This window comes from Chrysochloris asiatica, unplaced genomic scaffold (genome assembly GCF_000296735.1).
Source record: "Chrysochloris asiatica unplaced genomic scaffold, ChrAsi1.0 scaffold00029, whole genome shotgun sequence".
Taxonomy (NCBI): domain Eukaryota; kingdom Metazoa; phylum Chordata; class Mammalia; order Afrosoricida; family Chrysochloridae; genus Chrysochloris; species Chrysochloris asiatica.
The window spans coordinates 3009306-3034473 of NW_006408547.1; the positions used below are offsets into that span (position 1 = coordinate 3009306).

A 25168-nucleotide genomic window follows, 5' to 3' on the forward strand; every position below is an offset into this window, starting at 1 on the left:
CAGTTTGAGTTCAACTGTCACTCCGTGGGAGAAGGATGAAGTTTTCTGCATCTGTAAAGATTTACAACCTCTAAAACCCCATATAGGGTCACTATGATTTTGAACCAACTCAAGGGTATTTAATAAAAATTGTATAGGAAGTTGGATAAAGTGAAGCCTAGAAAAATGATGTATACCTGTAGTATATAGGGTACCTTTCTATGCATAAAATACACTTCTGGATAGCAGCTATCAACTATTATAAGAATAAAGAATAACAAAATGATGGACATTGTATTTATACCATAGAGCTTAAGAAATAGAATCTTTGCTCTTCCTCTGCAAATATACTGCTGAATCGATTCTTGAAACAATGTTGATCACATAAAAAATGGAATGGAATATACATATGTACATTCATTTGTCATCTATATCCATGTGTTTAATATTTATATATTGTACAAATAAAGCATACATAGAAACTATTCATAAAGATACAACGAAAGTCAGTGTCAATCTTAATTCTAGCACTTAATTTTTGCTTCCCAAATAACTTCTTATGAACACCGTGAATGATGAGCTTTGTAACTTAGAAAACACTAGTTTACATCACGATATTTGCTCTGAACATGAAAAGCAGAAAAATGAATTATTTTTTTCATTATTTTTCAGCAAGGTCTAGTATAAATTTGAGGATATTTTAGGGACCTTAAAAAGTAAAAGATATGTACATGCATAAATGCAGAGATACAAGCACATACATGCATGTGTATGTTTATGATTTAATATGTAATACATATTATGTATATGTACACCAATATATATGTATTTGAGTATAAATATACTTGTTAGCAGAGTCCTGGTGTGCTGCTATAGAATAAGCATTTAACCACTAGGTTGGATTGAACTGCAAGGTTGGTGGTTCAAACTCACCAGCCACTCCTTGGAAACCCTATACAGGATTGCTATGAGTTGGAACCAACTTGACAACATTTAACAATAACAACATTCTTGTTAGCACATTGATTAACACTTCGACATTTTAAAACTATTATTCAGCTACAATTCATCATTGAATTAATTTGTTAGTAAGTCTGTCTATTTTAGTTATTGTTGTTATGAAATGTGTACTTTCTCCTGATAAGAACCGCAAGGTCAGCAGTTGAAACTCACCAGCCACTTCTTGGAAACCCTATACAGGGTCACTATGAATCTGAACTGACCTGACTGCACGTAACAACAACAACCCAGGTGCACTGTTACTATTTGATTAGATGTTTTTCTGTGCAGTATGAAAGGAAAAACATGACTCAGAATTTGCATCTAACATCCTTTTTATTTTTCTTTCTTTTTATTCTGCAAAAATACCTCTTCAAATAAGTTTCAGATTGTGCTGATCAAGACTGTTGTGTTAGGGCAGCCTGCCCTCTAAGTACTTCCTTTATAAAGGGTAACAGCTAACATTTTATTGACAGACACTGTACTAAGTACTTTATGGCTACTAACTCATTCAACATACATAATAGACACTTTTATTATCTACATTTTACCAGTAAGAGGACCAGTAAGAGGGTTAAAAGGTGTCCAAATTTAGCCAGCTATCAAGTGGGTAAAACAGGGTTAGAACCAGACTGTCTGTTACTAGAGCCCACAATCAGAGTGCCAGCCTACCACTGCCTCATGAGGAGACAGGCAGTGCCATGTTGAAGCACTCTTCCATATAGGTAGTGAGGAGGGAGGATGTATGCAGATTTTTCTCTATAAACAGTCAATAAAATTTGAGGTGAAGAAGGCTAACATGATCAGCTGATGGTTGGAAGTATAATATTAATATTTGGTAAGCATACACATCTGAAGGGGCTTCAAATATCTGTGGAAAACTTCCATTATGTTTTCATTATATTTTTCCACAAACTTTCTGAAGCCCCCTTGTACAAAAACTTCTGAAAAAAAAACACACACTAAAAATATAGGTCCACCCACTGCCATTGAATCAATTCTGACTCAAGGCGAACCTACATGGGGTTTCTGAGACTGTAATTTCTGACATTATAAATCTTTATGAAAGCTGGCAGCCTCATCTTTCGTGGAACAGTTGGTAGATTTGAACTACTGGCCTTGAGTCTTGTAGCCTAGTGCTTCTCCTCAGTGCTACAAGGAGCACCCAGTGCTCCCACTTTAGGGTACCATACAGAAAGAAAAAGTTTAGAGTGTTGTTAAGTCTCATATATGCATAGACTTACAGACATTGTTATAGTTGTCTGCTGTCAAGTTTGTTCCAGTTCATAGTGATCCTGTGTAGGGTTTCCAAGGAGTGGTGGTAGGTTTGAACTACTGAACTTGTGGTTAGTAGTCCAGTGCTTATCCTACAGTGCCACACCAAGGTTCGCTTACATCCATATATGAACACATATATGTTTTAACAGACACATATTTTTACATTTATAGTCAACCCTCCATACCATTGAGTTCTGCATCTGCACATTCAACCAATTAGCAATCCCTCAGAGTGTAAGAGCCAACAGTGTTAGTTACATAGTCCTAGGTCAGCGGTTTGAAACTACCAGCCGCTCCACGGGAGAAAGATGAGGCTTTCTACTCTCGTAAGGATTTACACCCTCGGAAACCCTGTACAGGGTCGCTATGGGTCGGAACCGACTTGACGGCACTTAACAACAACAACAACATTATATTAAAGGAACCCTTGTGGCACTGTGGGTTAGGCCTTGAGCTGCTAACCAAAAGTTCCACTGTTCAAACCCGCCAGCTGCTTTGCAGGAGAAAGATGAGACTATTTTCTTAAAGATTTAGTTTCAGAAACCCTGTATAGGGTTGCTATGAGTCAGAATTGGCTCAGTGGCATTGGATTCTCTTTGGTTTGTTTTCAGTACATTGTATTAGATGGTGTATGAAATCTAAAAATCATTTAAAGTACATGGGAGGATATGTGCAGATTCTATGCAAACAGAGCAGCATTTTATAGAATGCACTGGAATATATTTTGGTGTCTGTAGGGTGTCTTGGAACCAATCCTTGAGGATTCCTTGGGATGACTGTACATTGTGAGTGGCCACCAAGTATATTCCAGCTCATGGTGACTGCATGTGTTTCAGAGCAGAACTATGTTCAATAGGGGTTCACTGGCTCCAATCTTTTCAGAAATAGGTCACCAAAACCTTAAACAAATATATAGGCACACACCCACACACCCACAGCATATTTGCCCAGATTCCTTGGCATATATTTTATTACTAATGAGGCAAGAAGTAAGAGTGAGTGTGGAGCTTCATTTCTTCTTTGTAAAGCTAGAAAGATTAATCTTGGGTCTCCTGTTCTGGTTGTTAACAGTATAAGATTCACTTCATTTCTACTAAGAAATATCAATGGTGATAAGAGTTATCTGTTGCTTAAGTGGCTTCTGTCATTGTCAGACACACTTGAATTAAATACCACAACAGAGGACAGAAAAAAGACCAAGGGAGAAACTTAAAATAGATGAGGACTCCTTTTATTGCAAAAGATGGTGAAATAATCTATGAATAGATTTCTGATAAATTGAATCTTAGGAGTGAAGTCACAGCGTTAAAGTGAACTAACACCATCTACTGCTGAATCTGGTGGTTTTCCATCTCTCTCCTTTACTTCTCAAGAAACCTGAAAAATATAATACAGCCTCTTTTAATTGTGGACTCTCAAAGAGAAGGGAGGACTGGAATCCTGAGAGGTAAGACAGTTCTATTAATAGCTCCTTAAAGAGGCATAACCTACATTCTACATCCCTTGAAAATACTGAGCTTATATACATTATTAAATTGCCAGTTGGAAAGCATGGAAGAAGAATTAAAAGATAAAATGGTCTGCTGAATCAGAATCAACTCGGCGACACTTAACAACAACTGTGGGTCACAAAACTAGATGTGGCAAAATCTGTAGTAACACCTAAATTCCCTGACTCCCCAGACTGATATTTGTGTGTGCATGCATAAATTTGTGAGCATTTGTGTGCATAATTATTTCATGACACTAATATATCATTAAGGAGCTCTGGTAGCGTAGTGGTTACAAATTAGGCTGCGAACCTCAAGGTCAGCAATTCAAAACTACCAGCTGTTCTGCGGGAGAAAGATGAGGCTTTCTGCTCCTGTAAAGATGTACAGCTTCGGAAGCCCTGTACAGAGTCACTATGAGTCAGAACCGACTCCACGGCACACAACAACAACAACAACAACAACAACAATATATCATTAAGGAGCTCTGGTAGCATAATGGTTACGAGTCGGGCTGCTAACCTCAAGGTCAGCAGTTTGAAATTACTAGCCATTTTGTGGGAGATGAGGTTTTCTGCTCCTGCAAAGATTTACAGCCTTAGAAACCCTAAACAGGGTCACTATGAGTTTGGAACTGACTCCATGGCATACCACCACCACCAATATACCATTGATGTTTGGAAGTCAAAGTTCACCCAAAGCCTGGTGATCTACTTCTGAAAAATCAGTCTCTGCAAACCCTTTGGAGCACAGTTCCAAACAGACACTTAAAAACACACACATTGCCAGCAGTAGGAGTCAACCTGATGGCAGCTGGCCCAGTTCTATCCCTTGGAGTTCTCTGAATTATTTTCTGTTATCATACAGTATTTATTGAAGAGTAAACAGTGACACAATGTATGATTTTGAAGCCTTCTACATTATTAAAGCTCAACAGAAACTGTAACCATTGTTTAGAACCTAAACCACAGAAAATTTCTTTTTGAGGAAAGGAGTAATTTATTATTGACATTGTTTAAAATTCCTGTTGCATGTTAATTCATTTTGATTGACTCCACTATCAACACTCATGGAAGCAGCAATCAAGAAATTAAAGGATGTATCACATCCAGCAAATCTGCTGCACAAGACCTCTTTAAAGTGTTTCAGAGCAAAGATGCCAGTTTGAGGACTAAGGTGTGCCTGACCCAAGCCATGGTATTTCCAGTAGCCTCATATGCATGTGAAAATGGGCAATAAAGAAGATGATATAAGAATTGATACATTTGATTTGTGGTGTTGGAGAAGAATATTTAAAGTGCATGGCCTGCTGGAAGAACAAACACATCTCTGTTGGAAGAAGTCTAACCAGAGTTAGCAGTAGAAGCCTGGATGGTGAGACTTCATCTCTTATGCTTTGGACACATTGTTAGAAGGGACTAGTCCCTGAAGGAGGAAATTATGACCTCCAGTCCCTGGAGGAGGGTCAGCAAAAGAGAGGAAGACCCCAACAAGATGCATTGGCACAGTGGGGGCGCAGCAGCAATGGGCTCATTTGTAATAGATTGTGAGATGGTGCAGGACTAGCTAGTGTTTCGTTCTGTTGTGCATAACATCATCATGAGTGGGAAGAGACTCGACTGCACTAACAACAACAATAATGATAATTGTCAGTATTATTATTGTTTAAAAATGTTTATAGCTATTTTTGCCTGCATTGAACTTTCCTCTATCACTGCCCAGTGTTGGCATGTTGCTGTTGGTGTTGAGTGATCTCAGTCAGTTCCAACTCATAGCTTCCCTGTATAGGCTTTCTGAAGCTAGAAATCTTTACTGGAGTAGACAGCTTCATCTTTCTCCCACAGTACAGCTGATGGGTTTGAACTGCTGACCTTGGGGTTGTAGTCCAATGCTTACCCTTCAACACCACCACTCCTAGTCTTAGCATACCCCAGAAACTATTGCTGTATGTACTGGGATTATGTGACAAGAAGCTGTTTATCAATTAGCAAGATGTCCATGAAATATTTTTACCTCTACCTCTTTAGAGCTTTCTCTTTTTCTGTTATATCAGTCTCATTCCATCTCTATATATCTTTGTATCTGTTTGTAGTTACGGGGGGCCCGCCAGTCCATTCCAACTTTACAGTAACTCCATATGATAAGCAGAACTGCGGCGGGTTTTCTTCACTCTAATCTGGAAGTGAGCAGATTGTTAAATCTTTTTTCTTCAGAGTCCCAGGGCCAACCATCAACCGGTTGGTTAGCAGCTGAACACGAGACCATTTGTGCCACCAAGCCTCCTTTTATCTCTGTCATCATAACTATGTTCATATTAAATATCTTTACCTATCTGTCTAGGTATCTGTGTATATATCTATGTATGTATGTATCTACCTAATTTACCTATGAACTACTTTTTACCTCTTTTGAATTTCAAAAGGATTTGAAGCCCAAAAAGTGTAGGTTATATAATAGGCAGATTCATTTTGGTAGTTTATTTGAGTAGTTCATACAAAATGTCAATTAAATGGAAGGGAGTAAAGAATGTCCTCTTCATCCTTTTATTTTTCATGTTTGGCATGGAAACTTTTCACTGTTGTTAAGCTCCTCGAGTCAGTTTCGTCTCCTAGTGACCCTGTATAGCAAGGGTGGGGATTGTTGTTGTCGTTAAGTGCTGTTGAGTTCTTTCCCACCCTTAGTGACCCTGTATAAGGTTCCCAAGGAGTGGCTGGTGAACTTAAACCACTGACCGTGTGGTTCAAATGACTTTGCAATCCAGTGCATTAACTTTCGGTGTCACACCAGGACTCTGGGACTCCATAAAAGGCCCGTGGTATCATTTGGACTGGCCCTGTCAAAGCAACCACAATTCCAGCCATTACATTGTTCTTGTTATCAAGTGCTAGTGAGTCACTTCGGACCCATAGCGACCCTGTATAGGGTTTCTGAGGAATGTCTGGTGAACTTGGACCACTGACCTGTGGTTCAAACCAACCTTGCAGCCCAGTGGGTTAATGAAATGTTTGTCCAAATGTAGCAGGCTAATTTTTAAGTTGATAATCTTGTATGGCCTATGAATGATATTATAAGTTTTGACAGAAAAAGTTTCCCCACCCCAACTGTATAGAGTTTCTGAGGCTTTAAGTCTTCATGGGAGCAGAAAGCCTCATCTTTCTCCTGCAGAAGAAGCTGGTAGGCTCAAACTGAGAACCTTGTGATTCCCAGTCTTGTGTTTATAACATGGAGCCACCACATTTCCTGGTACACTTAGATAGCTATTATTTTTTTAAGTTTTTGGTTTTTTTCATACTAGTAAAATCTGCATGTCCATTTGAAGCAGTTGGAAAAGTGCATTGTGCATTAAATGCAGCAGTCCTGGGGGTGCAGTGATTAAGCATTAAGCTGCTAAATAAAAGGTTGTCAATTTGAGCTCACCAGCTACTACTCCTAGGGAGAAAGATGTGGGTCTGTAAAGATTTATGGCCTTGGAAACCTTAGGAGACCATTCTACACATTTCTGTTGGGTCACTATGAGACAGAACCAACTCTAAAGCAGTAGGCTGCTTTTATTGCCTAGGTAAAGGAAATGATGAGGTTGTGGCTGAGCTGCTGGTGTGTGGTTTATTTAAGAATAGTAGAAATCCATATTATGCTGTCTTTGTTGGCAGGCCTTTGCTTTACCAGTGGGATGCTCTGGAGTGAGTGGGCTAAGCATCTTCATTCTGACCTAAAAAAGGAAACTAAAGAAACTGGATTTTACCTTCCACTCTGGTTTGGCTCCTATTTCCAGTGGTTTGGCTATACCACTGGCAAACCTGAAAGACGCTACAAAGTAATCTTGTACTTTTTTGCCCCCATTGCTTTAGTGTGGGAGTTTTGTTTTTGACTTTTCTGTGACATTCTTTTTGTTTGCTTCTTTTCCTTGATTCTTTGAGAATTTATTTGAAGGTTAACACATTTATGCTCAAGCCTGTTGGATTGTTCCGTTTTGTAACATATTTCGTAGTTGTGGAAATTGATTTCCCTGGAGAAGAAACACAGAACTGGACTGGTCTAGAAAAGTAGGAAAGAAGAATTGTCACCTAGGACTCATGCAGCTCTGAGCTAAAGCCACATTTAGGGCTGGGCATCAAGAACCCTTTCCTGACTTTGTGATTCAACAGTCCTATCCTGGATGTCCTCTAGCCAGCTGTCTCCATGGGGAGAATAGGGCTTGGGGGTGTGTGGTATCTGTGAGGTCAATTAAGTGCTACCTGGAACTCAGAAAACTGATAACACTTCTCTTCTAGATTAAGGGTCCTGGGACCCAGAAATTTCTACCTCAAATACTGCAAACTTATTCCAGAGCCTGTTGTGGACTCTTCCCCAGATTTGTGGCCATGCACACTTATCTTGGCTGAGGTGTTTGTCAAGAACAGCTTTGTGGGAGGAGTGCAAAGGGAGGAACTGACAGAGCTTTGGAAGCAAATATGGACCTGTCGTCTGCTGTCTGCAAGATTCAAGGATTCTCAGACCCTTCCAGTCCAGGACAGAAATGTAACGGAGAGTGTGCTTGCTGACAGCCCTAGCCAATTTGTTTTCATATCTAAGAAAAAATGACCCCAACTTTGAAATGATTTTAAGTTAGAAAAGAGAATCGTTGGCATCTATTATTTACAACTGATAATTATGTTGAGGAATTTCCCTTCTATTCCTATTTTGTTGGGTGCTTTTTAAAATCAGAAATGGTTGTTAAACATTGTCAAATGCATTTTCTGCTTTAGTTTAGATGGTAATTTGGTTCTTTTCCTTTGTTTTATTTATGTGACACTGAAATCATTTTTGCATACCTGGTATGAATCCCACTCGAAAATGATGCATTATTTTTTTCGTATATTGTTGAATTCTGTTGACTGGGATTTTGTTGAGAATTTTTGCATCTATGTTCATGAGGATTATTGCTCCATGATTTTCTTTTTAGTGATGTATTTGCCTGGTTTTGGTAGAAGGGTTATGCAAGCTTTATAAAATGTATTCAGAAGCTTTCAGCCTTTTCTATGTTCTGGAATAACTTGAGTATAATTGGTGTCAGCTCTTCTCTGAATGTTTGGTAGAATTAACCTGAAAAAATATTTGTGCCTGGACAGATATTTTTGTAGGGAGTTTTTAATGACATGGCTAATTTCTTTTATTTTGCAATAGGTCTATTCAAGTTTTCTACTTTAGTTTGTGTTAGTTTAGGTAGGTAGAGTTTCTAGAAATTCATTCATTTTTTTAAAATTTTCAAGTTCATTGGAGTATTGTATTTATTTCTGTTGTGACATCACCCATAACATTTCTTATTCATATTATATATACAAATAAGATAATATTTGTATCTTCTCCTTATTTTCTTTTTAGATTTGCCAGTGGCTTCTCAATTTCTGTTAATCCTTTCAAAGAACCAACTTCTTGTCTTGATTCTTCTATTTTTTTTTTTTTTCCTGCTCTCTACGTCATTTATTTCTATTCTGCCTTTTATTATTTCTTCTCTTCTGGTGTCAGTAGGCTTATTTTGCTGCTATTTTTTTCTAATTATTAGAGCTATTGTGTTAATGTGTTCATCTTGGTTCTTCTTCTTTGGGGAATTTTTACATTTCAGTTTGTAGTTTATTGCTATAAATTGGCCTCTGGACACTGCTTTTGCTGTGTCTTATAGGTTTTGTTATATTATATTTTCATTCTTATTTGATTCAAGGATTTTTTTAAATTTAATTTTTCATTTGTTCTGTTACCCAGTAGCTTCTAAGCTGGATATTATTAAATTCTCAGTTTTAAAAATATTTCCCCTGGATCTTCCTATTGTTTGTTCCCAATTGCATAGTGTCATGATCTGAGAAGATGTTTTCTATTATTTCTATGTTTATAAATGGATTGAAGCTTGCTTTGTGGCCAAACATGGTATTTTCTGGGGAATGTACCATGTACATGGGAAAAGACTGTATATGGTGCTGTTGTTGGCTTAAGCTCGCTATATAAATCTGTTAGGTCAAGTTAGTTGATTGCGTTGTTTAATATTTCTGTGTCTTTGTTGACTTTCTTTCTAGTTGTTCTATCTTTCCTCAACAGTAGCATATTAAAATCTACTTTGATGTCAGTTTGAGGACTAAGGTGCACCTGACCCAAGCCATGGTATTTTCAGTAACACCATATGCACATGAAAGTTGGACAGTGAATAAGGAATACCATGGATGAATTGATGCATTTGAGTTATGGTGTTGGAGGAGAATATTAAAAGTACCATGGCTGTGAAAAGAACAAACAGATCTGTGTTGGAAGAAGTACAGCCAGAGTGTTCCTTGGAAGTCACACACATTTCAGAAATATTATCAGGAGGGACCAGTCCCTGGAGGAAGATATAATGCTTGCCATAGTGGAGGATCAAAGAAAAAGAGGAAGACCCCCAGTGAGATGGAATGGCACAGTGGCAGCAGCAACGGGCTCAGGCATAGCGACAATTGTGAGGTTGGCCCAGGATTGGGTAGGGTTTCACTCTGTTGTACATATGGTTACTATGACTTGGTATCAACTGGATGGCACTTCACAACAATGACTATTATTGTAGACTTGTCTATTTCTTTCCTCAGCTCTATTGATGTTGTTGTTAGTGTCATAGAGTTGGTTCCAACACAGAGACCCTGTATAGAGTTTCTGAGGAACTGCTGGTTCATTTGAACTGCCATTAGATTCATGGATCTTGAAGCTTTTCATTGAACGTATAGATACTTATTATGGCTATGTCCTCTAATAGATTTAAGTCTTCTTATTCTATTGACACTTTAATCATAAAATAATGTCATTCTTTGTTATGCTGGTTTTTGCCTTAAATTCTATTTAATCACAAATTAAAATCACCATTCCAGCTCTTTGTTGTTGTTGTTGCCTTTAATTTGGTTTTTTCCCACCCTTAGCTTTTTAACCTATTTTTTTGTTCTTTTTGTGTTAAGTATGTCTGTTGTAGACAGTATATTAAAGGACCCTGTTTTCTTATCCATTCTACTAATATCTGTCTCTTGACAGGTGCTTTTAATCCATCTACAGTTAGAGTAATTTTCAATAAGTATAAACAGATTGCTGTCATTTTTCTGTGTGTTTTTTTGTAGTGCTTTATAATATTTATTCCACATAGTTTTCTGTGCTGGATTCCTTTTGTTTGTGTGTTCTCTTGTCATTTTCTTCATTGCTGTTGTTTTAATATTAACTAAATCTTCATGGTTTTCCTCTTTTGTGTTTTTATGTGGGGTTGTATTAATTTTCTTTGAGGTTACACAAATTTGTCAATTTCTTTCCCAGTTTGAGACAGTCTGTCTAATCTTGAAATCTACTTGACTTCTTTACCATTTGGACTTTCTGGAAAGACATCCTGCCCTCTCTTTGCTTTGTAGTGGTCTTTGGTATGAATTGAGATCGCTGGTTCTCTATTTCAATCTTGTAGGTTTGTTTTATGTTGGACACCTTGAGTTTGGGGTGGTTGCCTTGAATGTTGATCTCAGATTGTTGTCTGCTCATCTTGATTCTCTGTGCAAAGATTTCCTTTGTTGTTGTTGTTGTTGTTATGTGCCATGGAGTTGGTTCCTTTAGGTGTTTTTTTTTTAAGTTTTTCTGGTTATTACAAATTCCTTTAATTTCTGTTTAATCTGGAAATTACCTAATTTTGCCATTATATTTGAATGACAGTTTTACTGGGCATATGATTCTTTCTTGACATTTTTTTTTTTCTTTCAGAGTTTTGTGTACATCTTCCCGGTGCCTTCTTACTTATATGGCTTCTGCTGAGAAATCATAGACTAGTGATTCTCCTTTGTAGGTAACTTTTTGTTATTTCTAAACTGCTCTCAGGATTCATTTAGGTACTTTGATTTTGGAGAATTTGATTATGATATGTCTTGATGATTTTTTGGAGGGATCTATACAGGAGCTCTGGTAGCATAGTGGTTGTGAATCGGGCTGTGAATCTCAAGGTCAGCAGTTTGAAACTACCAGCGGTTCCGTGGAAGAAAGATGAGACGGTCTGCTCCTGTAAAAATTTACAACCTCGGAAACCCTGTACAGGGTCGCTATGGGTCGGAATCGACTCGACAGCACTTAACAACAACAACATACTGTTTAGGGTTTGTTCTGCTTAATGGTGTGTTCTTTGACAATCACCAACTGCTTCCTGGTGTGTGATTAGAGAATGGAATCAAGTGCACAGTTGTCCGTTCACCATTCATACAGCACAGTTAAGTGTTTGTTTGGCTGATGGCAGCTGATTGGGTCACAGAGGGTGTAGTTGTGACTGGGGTGTATGGGCATGGTTTATTTCCTCCTATTGGGTGAAGCAACAAGAGAAGACACATAGACACTGAGAGATGGGGAAAAAAGATACACCAAATAAGCAAACAATAACGAAAAAAGAAAATAATAAGGTAGAAAAGGGAAACAGAAAAAAGCAACAACAAAGAGCCAACCGCTAGAAAGAGAAAATAGGGAGAGAAAGAAAAAGAAAAACCAAAGAAGAGAGAAAATAAGAGAGAAAATATAAGAAAAGAAAAAGCACTAAACACAATTATGGAGAAAGACGAAGAAAAAGAAAGAGACCAGAGAGTAGTAAAGAAAAATCAACAACAACAACAACAAAAGTAATGATAATGAGAAGAACAGTCAGGGGAAAGAGGAACAACAGAAGCAAAGAAGAATAAACAAAAGCAGAGCTAGAAAGGATTAAAAAAAAGGGGGAGGGAAGGAAAGGGGAGGTCAAAGAAAGAGCAAAGAATATTTTTAAATGAAGGAAAAAGAAAAATGGCAAAAACTTTGGGGGCTTCTGCCAGCCCAGGAGCTCTGGAACATACAGTGTTCTACTATCCATCCATAAGGTTTCCAGTGGGTAACTATTCAGAAGTTAGCTGCCTCTTCTCCTTCCTACTCTGTCTTAGTCTCGAAGCTCCATTGAAACCTGTCTACCTGTCATGAGGTGGGAGAGCAAGAGATGACATGGTGGTGCTCCTGCCTGTACATGAAGTTCTATAAACTGAGGTGTTGCCTGCTCTCAGCCCTAATCTGAAAGTACTTCATGGAGGCCCCAAAGCAGTTGGAATCTGGGTCTTTCCAGACAGAGGGTAGCTAGGAACAGGAGTTCCTAGCCACAAGAGTTCCCATTAGTCCAGGGTTAGCCAGGACTGGAGCAGGGCTCACCTGAATCCAGGTACCAGGGTTGCTGCAGTTAGCATCCAACTCACAATGTTGCGGGAGGTTTCCTGGAGGTACACATAGGTGGGCAGAGGGCAAGACTCTGGTGACCAGGAAAATGCGGGGAACAAGAAAAAAAATCACGTGATTTTTTTCTTCACTTCTGTCAGCTTAAGAAATGCTGAGTGTATTCTTCCAGGTCTTCACACATTTCATTATACTTTAGTTTGTCAAGCTGCCCTTTGGCATTTTCTATTCAGCTCTTTTACTATCTAAGTTCTTCCATTTCCTTTAGTTTCTCTAAAGCTCAATAACAAGTTTCAGAGTTTCTTCTGACACTCACTTTTTCTTCTTTTTTTCTGCCTTTGTAATGAATTTTTGCTTTCTTCATGTATGTTCTTGACATCATCCAAATATTCTTATTTTTGATCCTTAGTGTGGAATGCATCACATTTGTTCTTGAGATGTTCTCTAAATTCAGGTGGGTTATATTCACAATTGTATTTTGGCTCTCATGGGCTTGTTTTAATTTTCTTCAGCTTTAGCCTGAACTTCCATAGGAGCAATTGATGGTCTGTTTTACAACCTGCACCTGGTCTTGTTCTGTCTGATCATGTTAAACTTCTCCATTGTCTCTTCCCACAAATGTATCAATTTGATTCCTGTATATTTCATGTAAGGAGCTCTGGTAGCATAGTGCTTATGAATCGGGCTGTGAACATCAAGGTCAGAAGTTCGAAACTACCAGCTGCTCCATGGGAGAAAGATGAGGCTTTCTGTTCACTTAAAGATTAACAGCCTCGGAAACACTGTGCAGGATCGCTATGAGTCGGAACCGACTCCATGGCACATAACCACAATAACAACATATTTCATGTAGTAGGGATCCAGGTGTATACTTCCCTTTTGTGTTGTTTAAAAAGGTATTTGCAATAAATAAGCTGTTGGTCTTGCAAAATTCTATCCTGTGATCCCCTGCATCATTTCTATCACCAAGGCGATATTTTCCAATGATGGATTTTTCCACTTCATTTCCAACTTTTGAATTCCAATCGCCAGTAATTATCAATGCATTTTGATTGCATGTTTGATCAATTTGGCAGAATACTTCAATTTCATCATCACTGGCTTTAGTGGTTGGTGCATAAATTTGAAGACTAGTGGTATTAACTGGTCTTTCTTAGATATTGTCCTATCACAGACAACACTGCTCTTCAAGGTAGATATTGAAATGTTCTTTTTGATGATATAAATGTCATGCCATTTTTCTTCAATTTGCCATTCCCAGCATAATAAATGATATGTTTATCTGATTCAGAATGACCAATACCAGTCCATTTCAGTTCACTAATACATACAGTATCTATCATTATGTATTCCATTTCCATTTTTGACAACTTCCAGTTTCCTAGATTCATACCTCATACACTCCACATTCCAATTACGAATGGATGTTTGCATCTGCTTGCTCTCATTTTGAGAGCATATCAGCAAATGAAGATCCCCAAACCTTACTCCACATCATTAAGGTCACCTCTACTTTGAGGAGGCAGCTCTTCTCAGTGTTATTTTTATTACATTCCAAGCTGAGTGGGTGGCCTTCTGGCATTATATCAGACAATGTTCTGCTGGAACTCATAAAGTTTTCATTGGCTAACTGTTCAGAACTGATCTGCCTCTCCTTCGTCCTAATTTGATTTAGTCTGAAAGTTCCACTGAAACTTGTCTGCCATGAGTAGACAGATGCACCTTATTTAGCAATACCGATTTATAGATACAAATTGAAGGTTTGTGGCAACTCTCAGTCAAATAAGCTCTTGGTGTCATTTTTTCCAATAGCCTATGCTCACTTCGTGTCTCTGGGCCACATTTTGGTAATTATCACAATATTTCAAACATTTTCATAATGCTATTTTACAAAGAAAGCATAGACTATGCTATAGTGCAAACATAACATATATGCACTGGGAAACCAAAACATCCATGTGCCTCACTTTATGGCAATATTCCCATTATTGCTTTGGTTTGGAACAGCGCCAACCCAATGGTGCTCTCAGATACGCTTATCTCTCAAGTATTATTCATAGGCAGATTTTTCCTCAGATAACACAAGCCTTCTACATTTTTCTGTTTTTCTTTTTCTACCACTGCTTCCTTCACTCCCCAGGTATTTTCAAAGGTGTGTGATGCACTTTTTTTTAAGTAGTGACATGAAAAATTAGCATAATTCTTACAAAATTACTTTACAGGAGGAGGTTATAGTTGACAGAGACAGATAAAAAGCGAGTACTTGGTATTTGTGTAAATATATGGTGCCAGAGACATCTTGACAGTCTTCCCTAGGAGCCTGGGAGGTGAAAGCAGTTTGTGATTCCCTGTTAACCTAGAGGCTGAAGGTTCAAACCCACCCAGCAGTAACCACAAAAGATTAGCCTAGCCATCTGCTTTGGTTAAGGTCACAGGCAAGAAAATCCTGTGGGGCAGTTCTACACAGGAACACATGGTGTTGCTATGAATTGGAGATAACTCAAAGGCAGCTAACTATAATAGCTCCCTTTTCTAGATGGGGAAAGTTGTTTTAGGATGACTTTACTAGTATTAAATTTAGAGAAATAAAGGCTGGTGACCAACATCCTACATTAACTATTATTTTCTTCAAGTTACTCTAAGGCAAAAAACTGAAAACAAATGATCTGCAGCTGTCTTTGTTTATGAAAATTGCATACTCCTGGGCTAAATAAAGTTAAGTAGCTCTCTTCATCACAGAACACCTGAGGGTTTAGGTGCATTGTTCGACATGGCGACTTACCAACGGAAGACTGTAGCAGGCCTCTTATACAGTCATTTTTGCAGAGTGAGTTTCATGAAATTAAGACTCTAGGACTCACTCTGGGTAATAGGTAACTTAGAATATTGCTTCTATTGATGCGTCATTGGGTAAGTTTGCATGGATTGACCTTTCCCTATCCATCTGTACATTTTTCTTATTTCCCCGTTTTCTTAACCCCTCTCATTGTAAACAAATCTGTAACCCTTGTTCCTCAAATGAAAACTAACTTTTTCCAGTTAACCTTAGTTTAGCATCTGTGATATCTAATCCAACGTAAAACATTGAGTAGTCTTTTATTCTAGATTCAGCAAATATTACCACCATATTTCTTTATTTTTAAAATTCCTCTCTACTTAAAAAAAATTTTTGAAGCCTTTATATTGGGTTGAGCCATGATAATGTTAAAGATGATATCATTTCCAAGATACTGAATTTACTTAAACAGGCTTACATATTTCAAGAATGTGGACTCATATTTCTATGAGTAAACTGGATGATTGATGGAAGAGATCATTTATGCTTGTGAATGATGCTAAATTGGCCAAGACTACCAATAGGGTTAGAATACAAAATATCAATTTGAGAGAACAGCTTTCACTGAATAAAATGAATTTCAGTTACAGCAAAATGCAAGTCTTTGTTTATAGAACAGAATGGTTAATCTGACAATGCAACAGAAGTTGCATTGCAGCTACATGAAAGGAATTAAAATATATAACAGCCAGTCAGACTCACTCACTGCCAAAGATGCACAAATAGACAGCCTCCTAGTCATTCTAACCACCATCTCGAACATTCCATGTGTCATTTGGCTGCCATATTGAATAACTCTTAACATGTTGGACGAATCAATGATTCCATTTCATTGTGGTCGATATATTTCAGACATTGAGATATAGTATTATAATCTTGAGTCATTAAGAACCATTAGTCCTTTTTTTTTTATGTTTTATTGTGAATTATGTGATAGTTTATATGGGACAACATTAGCTTTATATTCATCCTATCATTTCATTGCCGTGGTTACAATTCCGCCCCCGCCCCATGCATCATCAACCAACCAAAGGGTATACCCTGTAAGCCTGCATCTCCCTCCCCCACCACCCCAGGTCGTCAGCACACAGCCATTCTCCCTCTAGAGTCCCCAGCCACTCCATCTCTTCACGTCATTGTCTCTACCTCCATCTCTGGCGCCACTGCTTCTGTGGGTAGGGTCCCGCTCCCCGCTCTTCTCCCTAAGAACCATTAGTCTATATGCAACTCATTCAAACTTTGCTGAAGTTTCACAGCCCAGTTAAAGATTGTTTGTTGTTGTTAAGTCACTTTGGAGTCTTCCAACTCATAGGGACCCTGTTTAGGGTTTCCAAGGAGCCGCTAGTGAGTTTGAACCGCTGACCTTGTGGTCCATTGTGTTAACCCACAGTGCAACCCCATTTAAATGAAGGTAGACTAAAAAGTCTGCCTTGACTACTTTGGTGCTATTACTCTCTCCTGTCTTATTTCTATAAATTATAGACTGTTGTTAAGTGCCGTCGAGTCAATTCCAACGCATGTAGTTGTTGTTATGCGCCGTGGAGTCAGTTCTGACTCATAGCGACCCTATATAGGGTTTCCAAGGAGCAGCTGGTGAGTTTGAACAACTGACCTTGCAGTTCAAACGGCTTTGCAGTCTGGCGCATTAACCCACAACACTACCCCAGTACTCCAGTTATAGACTACATTACCAAATTCACATAAGCTTCAATAAGCATTTCTGGCTAAAGATGGAAACACCTCCTTGTTTCCATATTTACTTTTAAATTATAAACTCTTTGAGCACCAGGGTGGTGTATTATATGTTCTTTTAACTTTTATGAGATTAACAACAAAACATTAATTGGCTTCATCGGGTAGGAATTAACACAAAGGGAGCTTCAGAAAGTTCATGGGAAAATTGGATTGAAAGACAATGAATTTTTCTCCACGAACTTTTTGATGCCCCCTCTTAAAGTTAATGACGACCACACACACAGAAAAAGAAAACCCACCAGCAAGCTCCCCTACCCCTCTAAAGCAAAATGTTGATTTGAGAATATGATACACTGAGAAAGTCTAGGGAACTAGGTGGGTATGGCTGCTACTAGTTTGCCTCTTGAATAAAATTTTTACATTTAGAAACAAAGCTAAGTAGATACTTATTTTTACGTCTTATACTTAGATACCATTTCATTACATAATTAATTCAAATAAATATAAAACCATCATTTAGCTTAGAGAATGTTGATGCAAAATTCCTAACTCTGATTTAGCTTCTGAAACTTTGGCCCTGATAGCATCCTTAAACCTTAAAACAAAAATATCCCCTGAAGCATTCTTAAAAGCAAAGGATAGTTTAGGTTAACTAATAAAAATGTATTTGCCTATTCCTTGTTCTTCTTAAGTGCCATCAGTTGGTTCCGACTCATAGCAACCCTGTGTAGGGTTTCTAAGGAATAGTCGTTGAGTCTGAACCACCGATTTGAGCAGAATTTTCTATTATTCCAAATGCTGAAGTATCTGATTGATTTCATTTTCCTTAGAGCCAAAATTTCTGGTCATTATGGTTTCTCATTTTTGGTTGGTTACCATAATTCCTTTATGTTTGTTGTTGTTGTTCAGTGACATCAAATTTGTTCTGACCCGTAGCAATCCTGCATAGGGTTTTGGAGGAGCAACTAGTGAGCTTGAACTGCCAACCTTGTGGTTCAAACTGACTTTTGTAGTCCAACACATTAACCTACAGCACCACACCAGAACTCCATTAACTTAATTATTTAGAATGATTAGTTAAAATCTAATTATTGAAATACAATGTTCATGCTCTATCATATTATATATAGTAGCATCCATTGTTGTTGTTGTTGTGAAGTGCCATCAAGTCAGTTCCAGCCCATAGCGACCCTATATAGGCTTTCCAACTGTAATATACTTGATTTGATCATTTATCATATTTGAGTCCAGAATAATGTTTACTTGTCATAATAGTCTCCTTTGAAAGATCATTTAAACCTAACTGGATGTTGTTAAACTCTCAGGTCATGGCAAGTGTGACTGCGGTAAGTGTAAATGTGATGAAGGATGGTCTGGCGAAGCTTGCCAGTATCCAAAAAAGTGTGACCTGACCAAGAAACAAAGTAGCCAAATGTGCAAGAATTCTCAAGATAACATCTGCTCGAATGCAGGTAAGACTCTCTCGTTTTGAGGATATGGAATGTGTGCCTAATTGTCTTCATGAACGACTGCCTCTTTTGCCATGGGACCCAAACCTGGATGGTGCCCATCATTCCATAGATGAATCCTGACTGAAAGGGGGGAAATGCAAAACAGATTTTCAAATACTTGTAGGGAATTCAGATTTTCTGGAGCCATGGTAGGTGTTCACTGGAAACCATTGCCCTGAGATACTCTTTAAACCTTGAATCAAAAATATTCCCTGAAGTCTTCTTAGAATTGACAGTAATTCAGCTTAACTCGTAAAAATGGTCTGCCTCAAGCCTTATACCATTGTAAGAACTATCTCCATAGGATTTCAAAAGGGTCAATTCGAACAATTGGATAAGAAGAGGAGGGAGAGAATGGTGGCACAGTGCAATCATTATAACTAAGTGGTACAAGTAGAGACTGTTGACTTGGTGTATGCTTTCCTATGCATATGCTTTACAACACAAAAGAAACTTTTGAAAAAAGATAATTCCTTCTTTATATGAAAATTCTTTAGTTAAATATTCAGATTCTGCTTTTTAATGGAAATGTGTTGGCTTGGAAAATGCTGAACATCTGATTGAGGCTGCTTTTGAATATATTTTTTTAGAAATGAAATTCAGACAAATCAATTGGGAAAATGTCATTTTGCTGAGACTGACAAATTTATACTCTTCAACTCTTCCTAATGCCTCCTTGACTCTTAATTTTCACTGAAAACAACACCCTACACCATTTTGTCAATTGTAAAACATAAAGGTGAATGTTGAAGTGAATCTTTCAGAAAGGATTTCTAGAAACTGACTTAATTATTTTCTGTTACAGATCAAAGATCTTTGCATTAATACCTTAGCATCAAATAGAACCAAAGCCTCTTTAGTTTGATAGAAGTTTCAGACTCACTCAACGTGGAACTCATTGAAGAGTATAGTAATAAATTGATTTTCTGTTTGGCCAAACTATTTTCATATTTCATAGAAGTTACTTAAAATGTTTCTTTGGAATTTACAGAAAAGCTACTAAGATTGATTATTAAAACCATATAAAACAAAACAACATCAGTTTCATTTTCAGTGATAATTTGTTGTTAAGTGCCATAGAGTCGGTTCAGACTCACAACAACCCTACAAATGGTTACTGAGTACCTGCTTGTGTGTTTGACCTGCCAACCTTGCTTACCCTATAGAACCAGGATTAAAATAGTTAAATTCCTTTTTAACATTTGAGCACAAGGAGGCTCATAGTTTTTCTTAATTCTGGTTGAACATGCAAATTCCAAGAAGAAATTAATCAAATGTCAACCCAGTTGCCCTCACCCACCAAAGACCCAATCCCATTGCTTTTGGACAAGGCTTGTAATTCAGTGGATTTTTAAAGCCCTTCAGGTGATTCTAGTATAGAGTCTGGATTGTAAGCCATTGCTTCAAATGGGAAAGATGAGAATGTGACTACATGAGTGAAGATATTTCCTCCTGAAACTTGCATTAATGATAGGGCCCTTCTGCAATCAGTGCTTGGACCTTACCACAGAACCTTTGATTGCAACAAATTGCTCCATGGAGGTTAACCTCAGTAAGGGACTTTGCTAACAGAAATCAGAGCTGTATCCAAAGAGATGTAAGTAAATTAGCCAGTAATCCTATCAAATAATACTAGCAGTTAGATCACTTCCCATAGCCACATATTTCCTCCTCAATTCTCTAGTTCTTCAGTGTTTCCGTTCTGGTAGGATATAAGGTCCACCAGACCAAAGAAAACACACACCTTCTTTCATCTGGAAAATGTATTCTTTTCAAACTTACTTTAGTAATATAACTGTAATTTTGCTTTGTTTCTTAATCTGTTTTTGGATAGATCAATGGATGGAAGGATGGAAGACCGAATAGACAGAGAGGAATTGATTTGCAAAACAAATCCATGTAATTTTTAAAAGAAAAATGGACTATAAACAAATAGGGCATAGTCTAGGAATCCGTAAAATATAATATTTATAGTCAAATGCTGTGTTCATAATTTACTTGGATTTCTGCCTATGACTCCCACCATCTTTAGTGTTGTTTAGTGTTCACACAAAATGCCATTGAGCTTATGTGCTTAAGATTGCCCTTAGTGTTAGAGTTTCTCTTTTCCTCTCATTCTCATTGGTTTCATTTTATTTTATAACATATAGAACATTAACATGTTCCCAAAAGACAAAACTACACAAAAGTAGTATCATCAGAGTATTGCTGTTTTTCATTGTGTTACCCTCTCACCTTGTAGGTAATCTTTCTTATTGGTTTCTGCTTTACCTGTCTGTGGTATGTTTGGTAAACTAGATAATACTGGTATATGTTACTATTTTTACATTTTTTTCTACAACAGCATGGTGCAGATACTCTTCTGGACTTTGTTTTCAGTATTCAACAATAGCTCTTGAACTGTACTCAACTTGTTCATAAAAAGAATCATTCTGCTTTTTTTCAGAAGTGTAGTGTTCAATTGTAAGGCTAGAGCAGTGTTGATTCAGTCAATCTCCTATGCTTAGATGTACAGGCAATTTCTAATATGTTGAAATTACTGATGATGCAATGAATTACCTGGTACATAGGCATTTTCATATTATTAGAGTAGTATATTCAGGGTAAATTCCTAAAAGTGAGATTGCTAAGTCAAAGAATAAATTAATACTCAGTTTCACATTTAATGTTTCTTGTTCTTTTACTACCTTCCCAATATCTAAATCATTTAATTTTATTCTGACAATCTTTCACACCTGTTTTCCTTTTAATTTCTTTTGATACCAACCTAATTCAAGACTGCTTCCAAAAAATAACATTTGTCATGACTGTCACTCTAATTCCCCACTGCACTGATTAAAAAAAAAACCACCAATGTAGCCTGGAGTAGAAGGAGCTTGGACTAGAAGGAAATAGAAGAAGACGTGGAGATAAATGGGTCTGGGTGGGAGTAAGGCTGCAGGCCAGATGAGATAGAGGCAGAGACCGAAGCCAACACTGCAGGGGACCCAGAAAGGCAAGGCACAGCATGCAGGATGAGGTGAGGTTCAGTTCCCATTGTATAGGGTGTAGGATGGTGTTCACGTCAGGGAAGGAATCCTGGGGAGAGAGACAGCTATACTTGGCAGTTTGAAAAGTCAAGGCTAAAAAAACACACAAACTAGAGTAAAGCTGACAACCAATCCTAGAGCCTGAATGAACTGCAACCAAGAGTGAGGAATGGATCAGATGTGTGAATGGGGGTGAGCTGATGGTGGGAAGTTTATCAGAAGCTCAGAGACTTCCTGTTTCACTTATCAAGGAGAATTCACAAGTGAGCCTCCCAGATAAGACATATGGAAACCCAGGCAGAAGTGTCAGACTCCTGAGTCCATACTGACTCATACTGCCTCTCTCTCCTGACTGTCCAGGCTCTGTCTTTGGCTTCACAAGACTTTCCCTGTCTCTGTGTGTTGGGATCTTATCCATAGGATAGGATTAAATCTCAGCTTTTACTCTTTTATGCCTTTCCTGTTCCATGAGCTAGACTGAGATTTATAATTTCTATATAGATTTGGTCACAAACCTATCATCAAAATGCCTTTGTGGTCTGAATGGATGGATAGATATAGCAATAGTATTGTGAATATATATTTGAATATATATTACACACACACATATATATTCAGTAATTCAATAATATATTACACACACACACACATATATATATTCAATAATCTCTTTCTTCCTTATCCAGAATTCCCTTCATTTTCTTTAGTTTATAATTTTTTCCTATGTCACGAAGTAGTGCTGTAAGATGAACTCTGGACTGCTAACCCTAGGAGAAAGATGAGGCTATCTGCTCACATAATAATTTCAGCTTAGAAACCCTAGATAAGTTTCCTGTGAGTCAGAATCAGCTAAATGGCAGTGGGTTTGGTTAAATTCTTTTTTTTTTTCATAGAACTTAGTAAGGAGCCCCAGGAGCATAGCGGCCTTATAGGATGAGCACTGGATATCAAACTACAAAGTCCGCAGTTTGAGCCCACTAGTGTTCTAGGAGAAAAAGATGACACTTTCTGCTCCCAAAGAGGTTTACATCCTCAGAAACCCAATATAGGGCAGAACCAACTCCTCAGCACTTAACAACATCAAATCAGTAAGGAGCCCTGGTAGTGCTTTAGGGTAAGCACTGGAGTGCTGACCACAAGGTGGACAGTTCAAAACCGTTGGCCAGTCAGCTGGGAAAAGATAAGACTTTCTGCGCCCATAAAGATTTATGGGAACCCTATATAGGGTCGCCATTAGTTGGAATCTACTAGAGGACAGTTGTTTGGCTTGGTACAGCACCCAGTATTTCATCAAAAATATGTGCATGGTTGAAAGAAAGAATGGATAAATGTGAAGAGGATAAAGAGCTAATAGAGAAAAAAATGAAATGAAGCAATTTTGACACTGGATTTCAAACAAACTTTTACAAATTAAGAGTTTCAAGGGGAAAAGCACAAAAATTTGAATAATTTAAATTTCATTTTAACATGAAATTTTATAAAAAGCCAATTCTTAAGAGTATTCTCAAATAACAAGCACAAATTCTGCAAAATTACTATTTTTATGTGACTTTGAAAAAGAAACTCATAGAAGTTAATTGCAAATTACAAGTGGCCTAGGTAACCGAACCAAACCGAGAATATGAAAATGATGCCATAGCTCACAGAAGGTGAGTCTTGAGAAAATACTGTGAAATATGATTAATATATTCTGTACCTTACGGAAAGAAAAAGCACACCCACTTTTCTGATGACCTATTATATACTTGACACATGAGAATTTTTAGGCAAAGTGATATACTTGTCACTTGATCCTCACAGCAGATCTAGAAATGGATATTATTGTATGCAGATAAGAAATCAGAGTTGTTGTATGCCATCCAGTTGGTTCTGAATTGTAGCAACTCTGTGCAAAACAGCAAAACCCTGCCCAGCTCTGTGCCATCCTAACATTTGTAGTTACATTACTGCTGCCACTATCCCAATCCATCTTGCTGGGGGTCTTCCTCTTTTTCACTGACCCTCCACTTTACTAAGCATGATGTCCTTCCCCAGTGACTGGTCCCTCTAGTAACATGCCTGAACTAAGAGAGGAGGTCTCATCATCCTGGCTTGTAAGAAAACATGCTAGTTGTACTTTTTCCAACACAGATTTGTTTGTTCTTCTAGTAGTCCATGGCATTTTCAATATTCTACTCCAACACCATAGCTCAAATCCATCAATTCTTCTACAGTCTTCCTTACTCATTGTCCAACTTTCACATGCATATGAGGTGATTGAAAATACAGTGGCTTGGGTCAGGCCCATCTTAATCCTCATTCTGACATCTTTGCTCTTACACACTTGCGAGAGGTCTTTCACCATACTTATTCAACCTGTATGCTAAACAAATAATCCGAGAAGCTGGGTTCTATGAAGAAAAACATGGCATCAGAATTCGAGGAAGATTCATTAACAACCTGCCATACAACCTTGTTTGCTGAAAGTGAAGAAGACTTAAAATTTTTATTGATGAAGATCAAATAGCACAGCCTCTGGTATGGATTGCATCTCAATGTAAAGAAAACAAAAATCCTCACCACTGGACCAATAAACAACATTTTTATCAACAGAGAAAAGATTGAAGTTGTCAAGGACTTCATTCTTCTTGGATCAGCTCTCAATACTCATGGATGCAGCAGTCCAGAAATCAAGTGGCGTATTGCATTAGCCAAATCTGCTCCACAAGACCTTTTTAAAGTGTTGAAGAGCAAAGATGTCAGCTTGAGGACTAAGGTATGCCTGACGAAAGCCATGACATTTTCAATTACCTTATATGCATGCAAAAGCTGGGCAGTGAATAAGGAAGACCGTAGAAGAATTGATGCTTTTGAATTATGGTGTTGGAGGAGAATAATGAAAGTGCCATCTTTTGGGCTGCCAAAAGAACCAAAAGATCTGTGTTGGAAGAAGTGCAGTCAGAGTGTTCCTTGGAGGGCAGGATGGCCAAACTTTTTCTCTCATACTTTGGACATATTGTCAGGAGGGACCCATCTCTGGAGAAGGAGATCATGTTTGGTAGGGTGGAGGGTCAGACAAAAAGAGGAAGACCCACAGCAAGATGGATTGGCCAAGTGGCAGCATCAATGGACTCAAGCATGGCAATAATAGTGAGGTTAGCCCAGGATCTGAGCAGT

The 25168-nt window shown here is 37.9% G+C and overlaps 1 protein-coding gene across 2 annotated transcripts in view; it reads left to right on the forward strand.

Annotated features, from left to right (window-relative positions):
• ITGBL1 (integrin, beta-like 1 (with EGF-like repeat domains)) overlaps positions 1 to 25168 on the forward strand; it is a 502759-nt gene that overhangs the window by 214259 nt on the left and 263332 nt on the right. Inside the window, exon 3 of one of the 2 annotated variants that reach the window (XM_006846667.1) lies at positions 18798 to 18944. The exons of the other annotated variant lie outside the window; for it this stretch is intronic. Coding sequence (XP_006846730.1) covers positions 18798 to 18944 — 147 coding nt within the window. The remainder of the gene's footprint in view (positions 1 to 18797; positions 18945 to 25168) is intronic. 2 annotated transcript variants of the gene reach the window in all.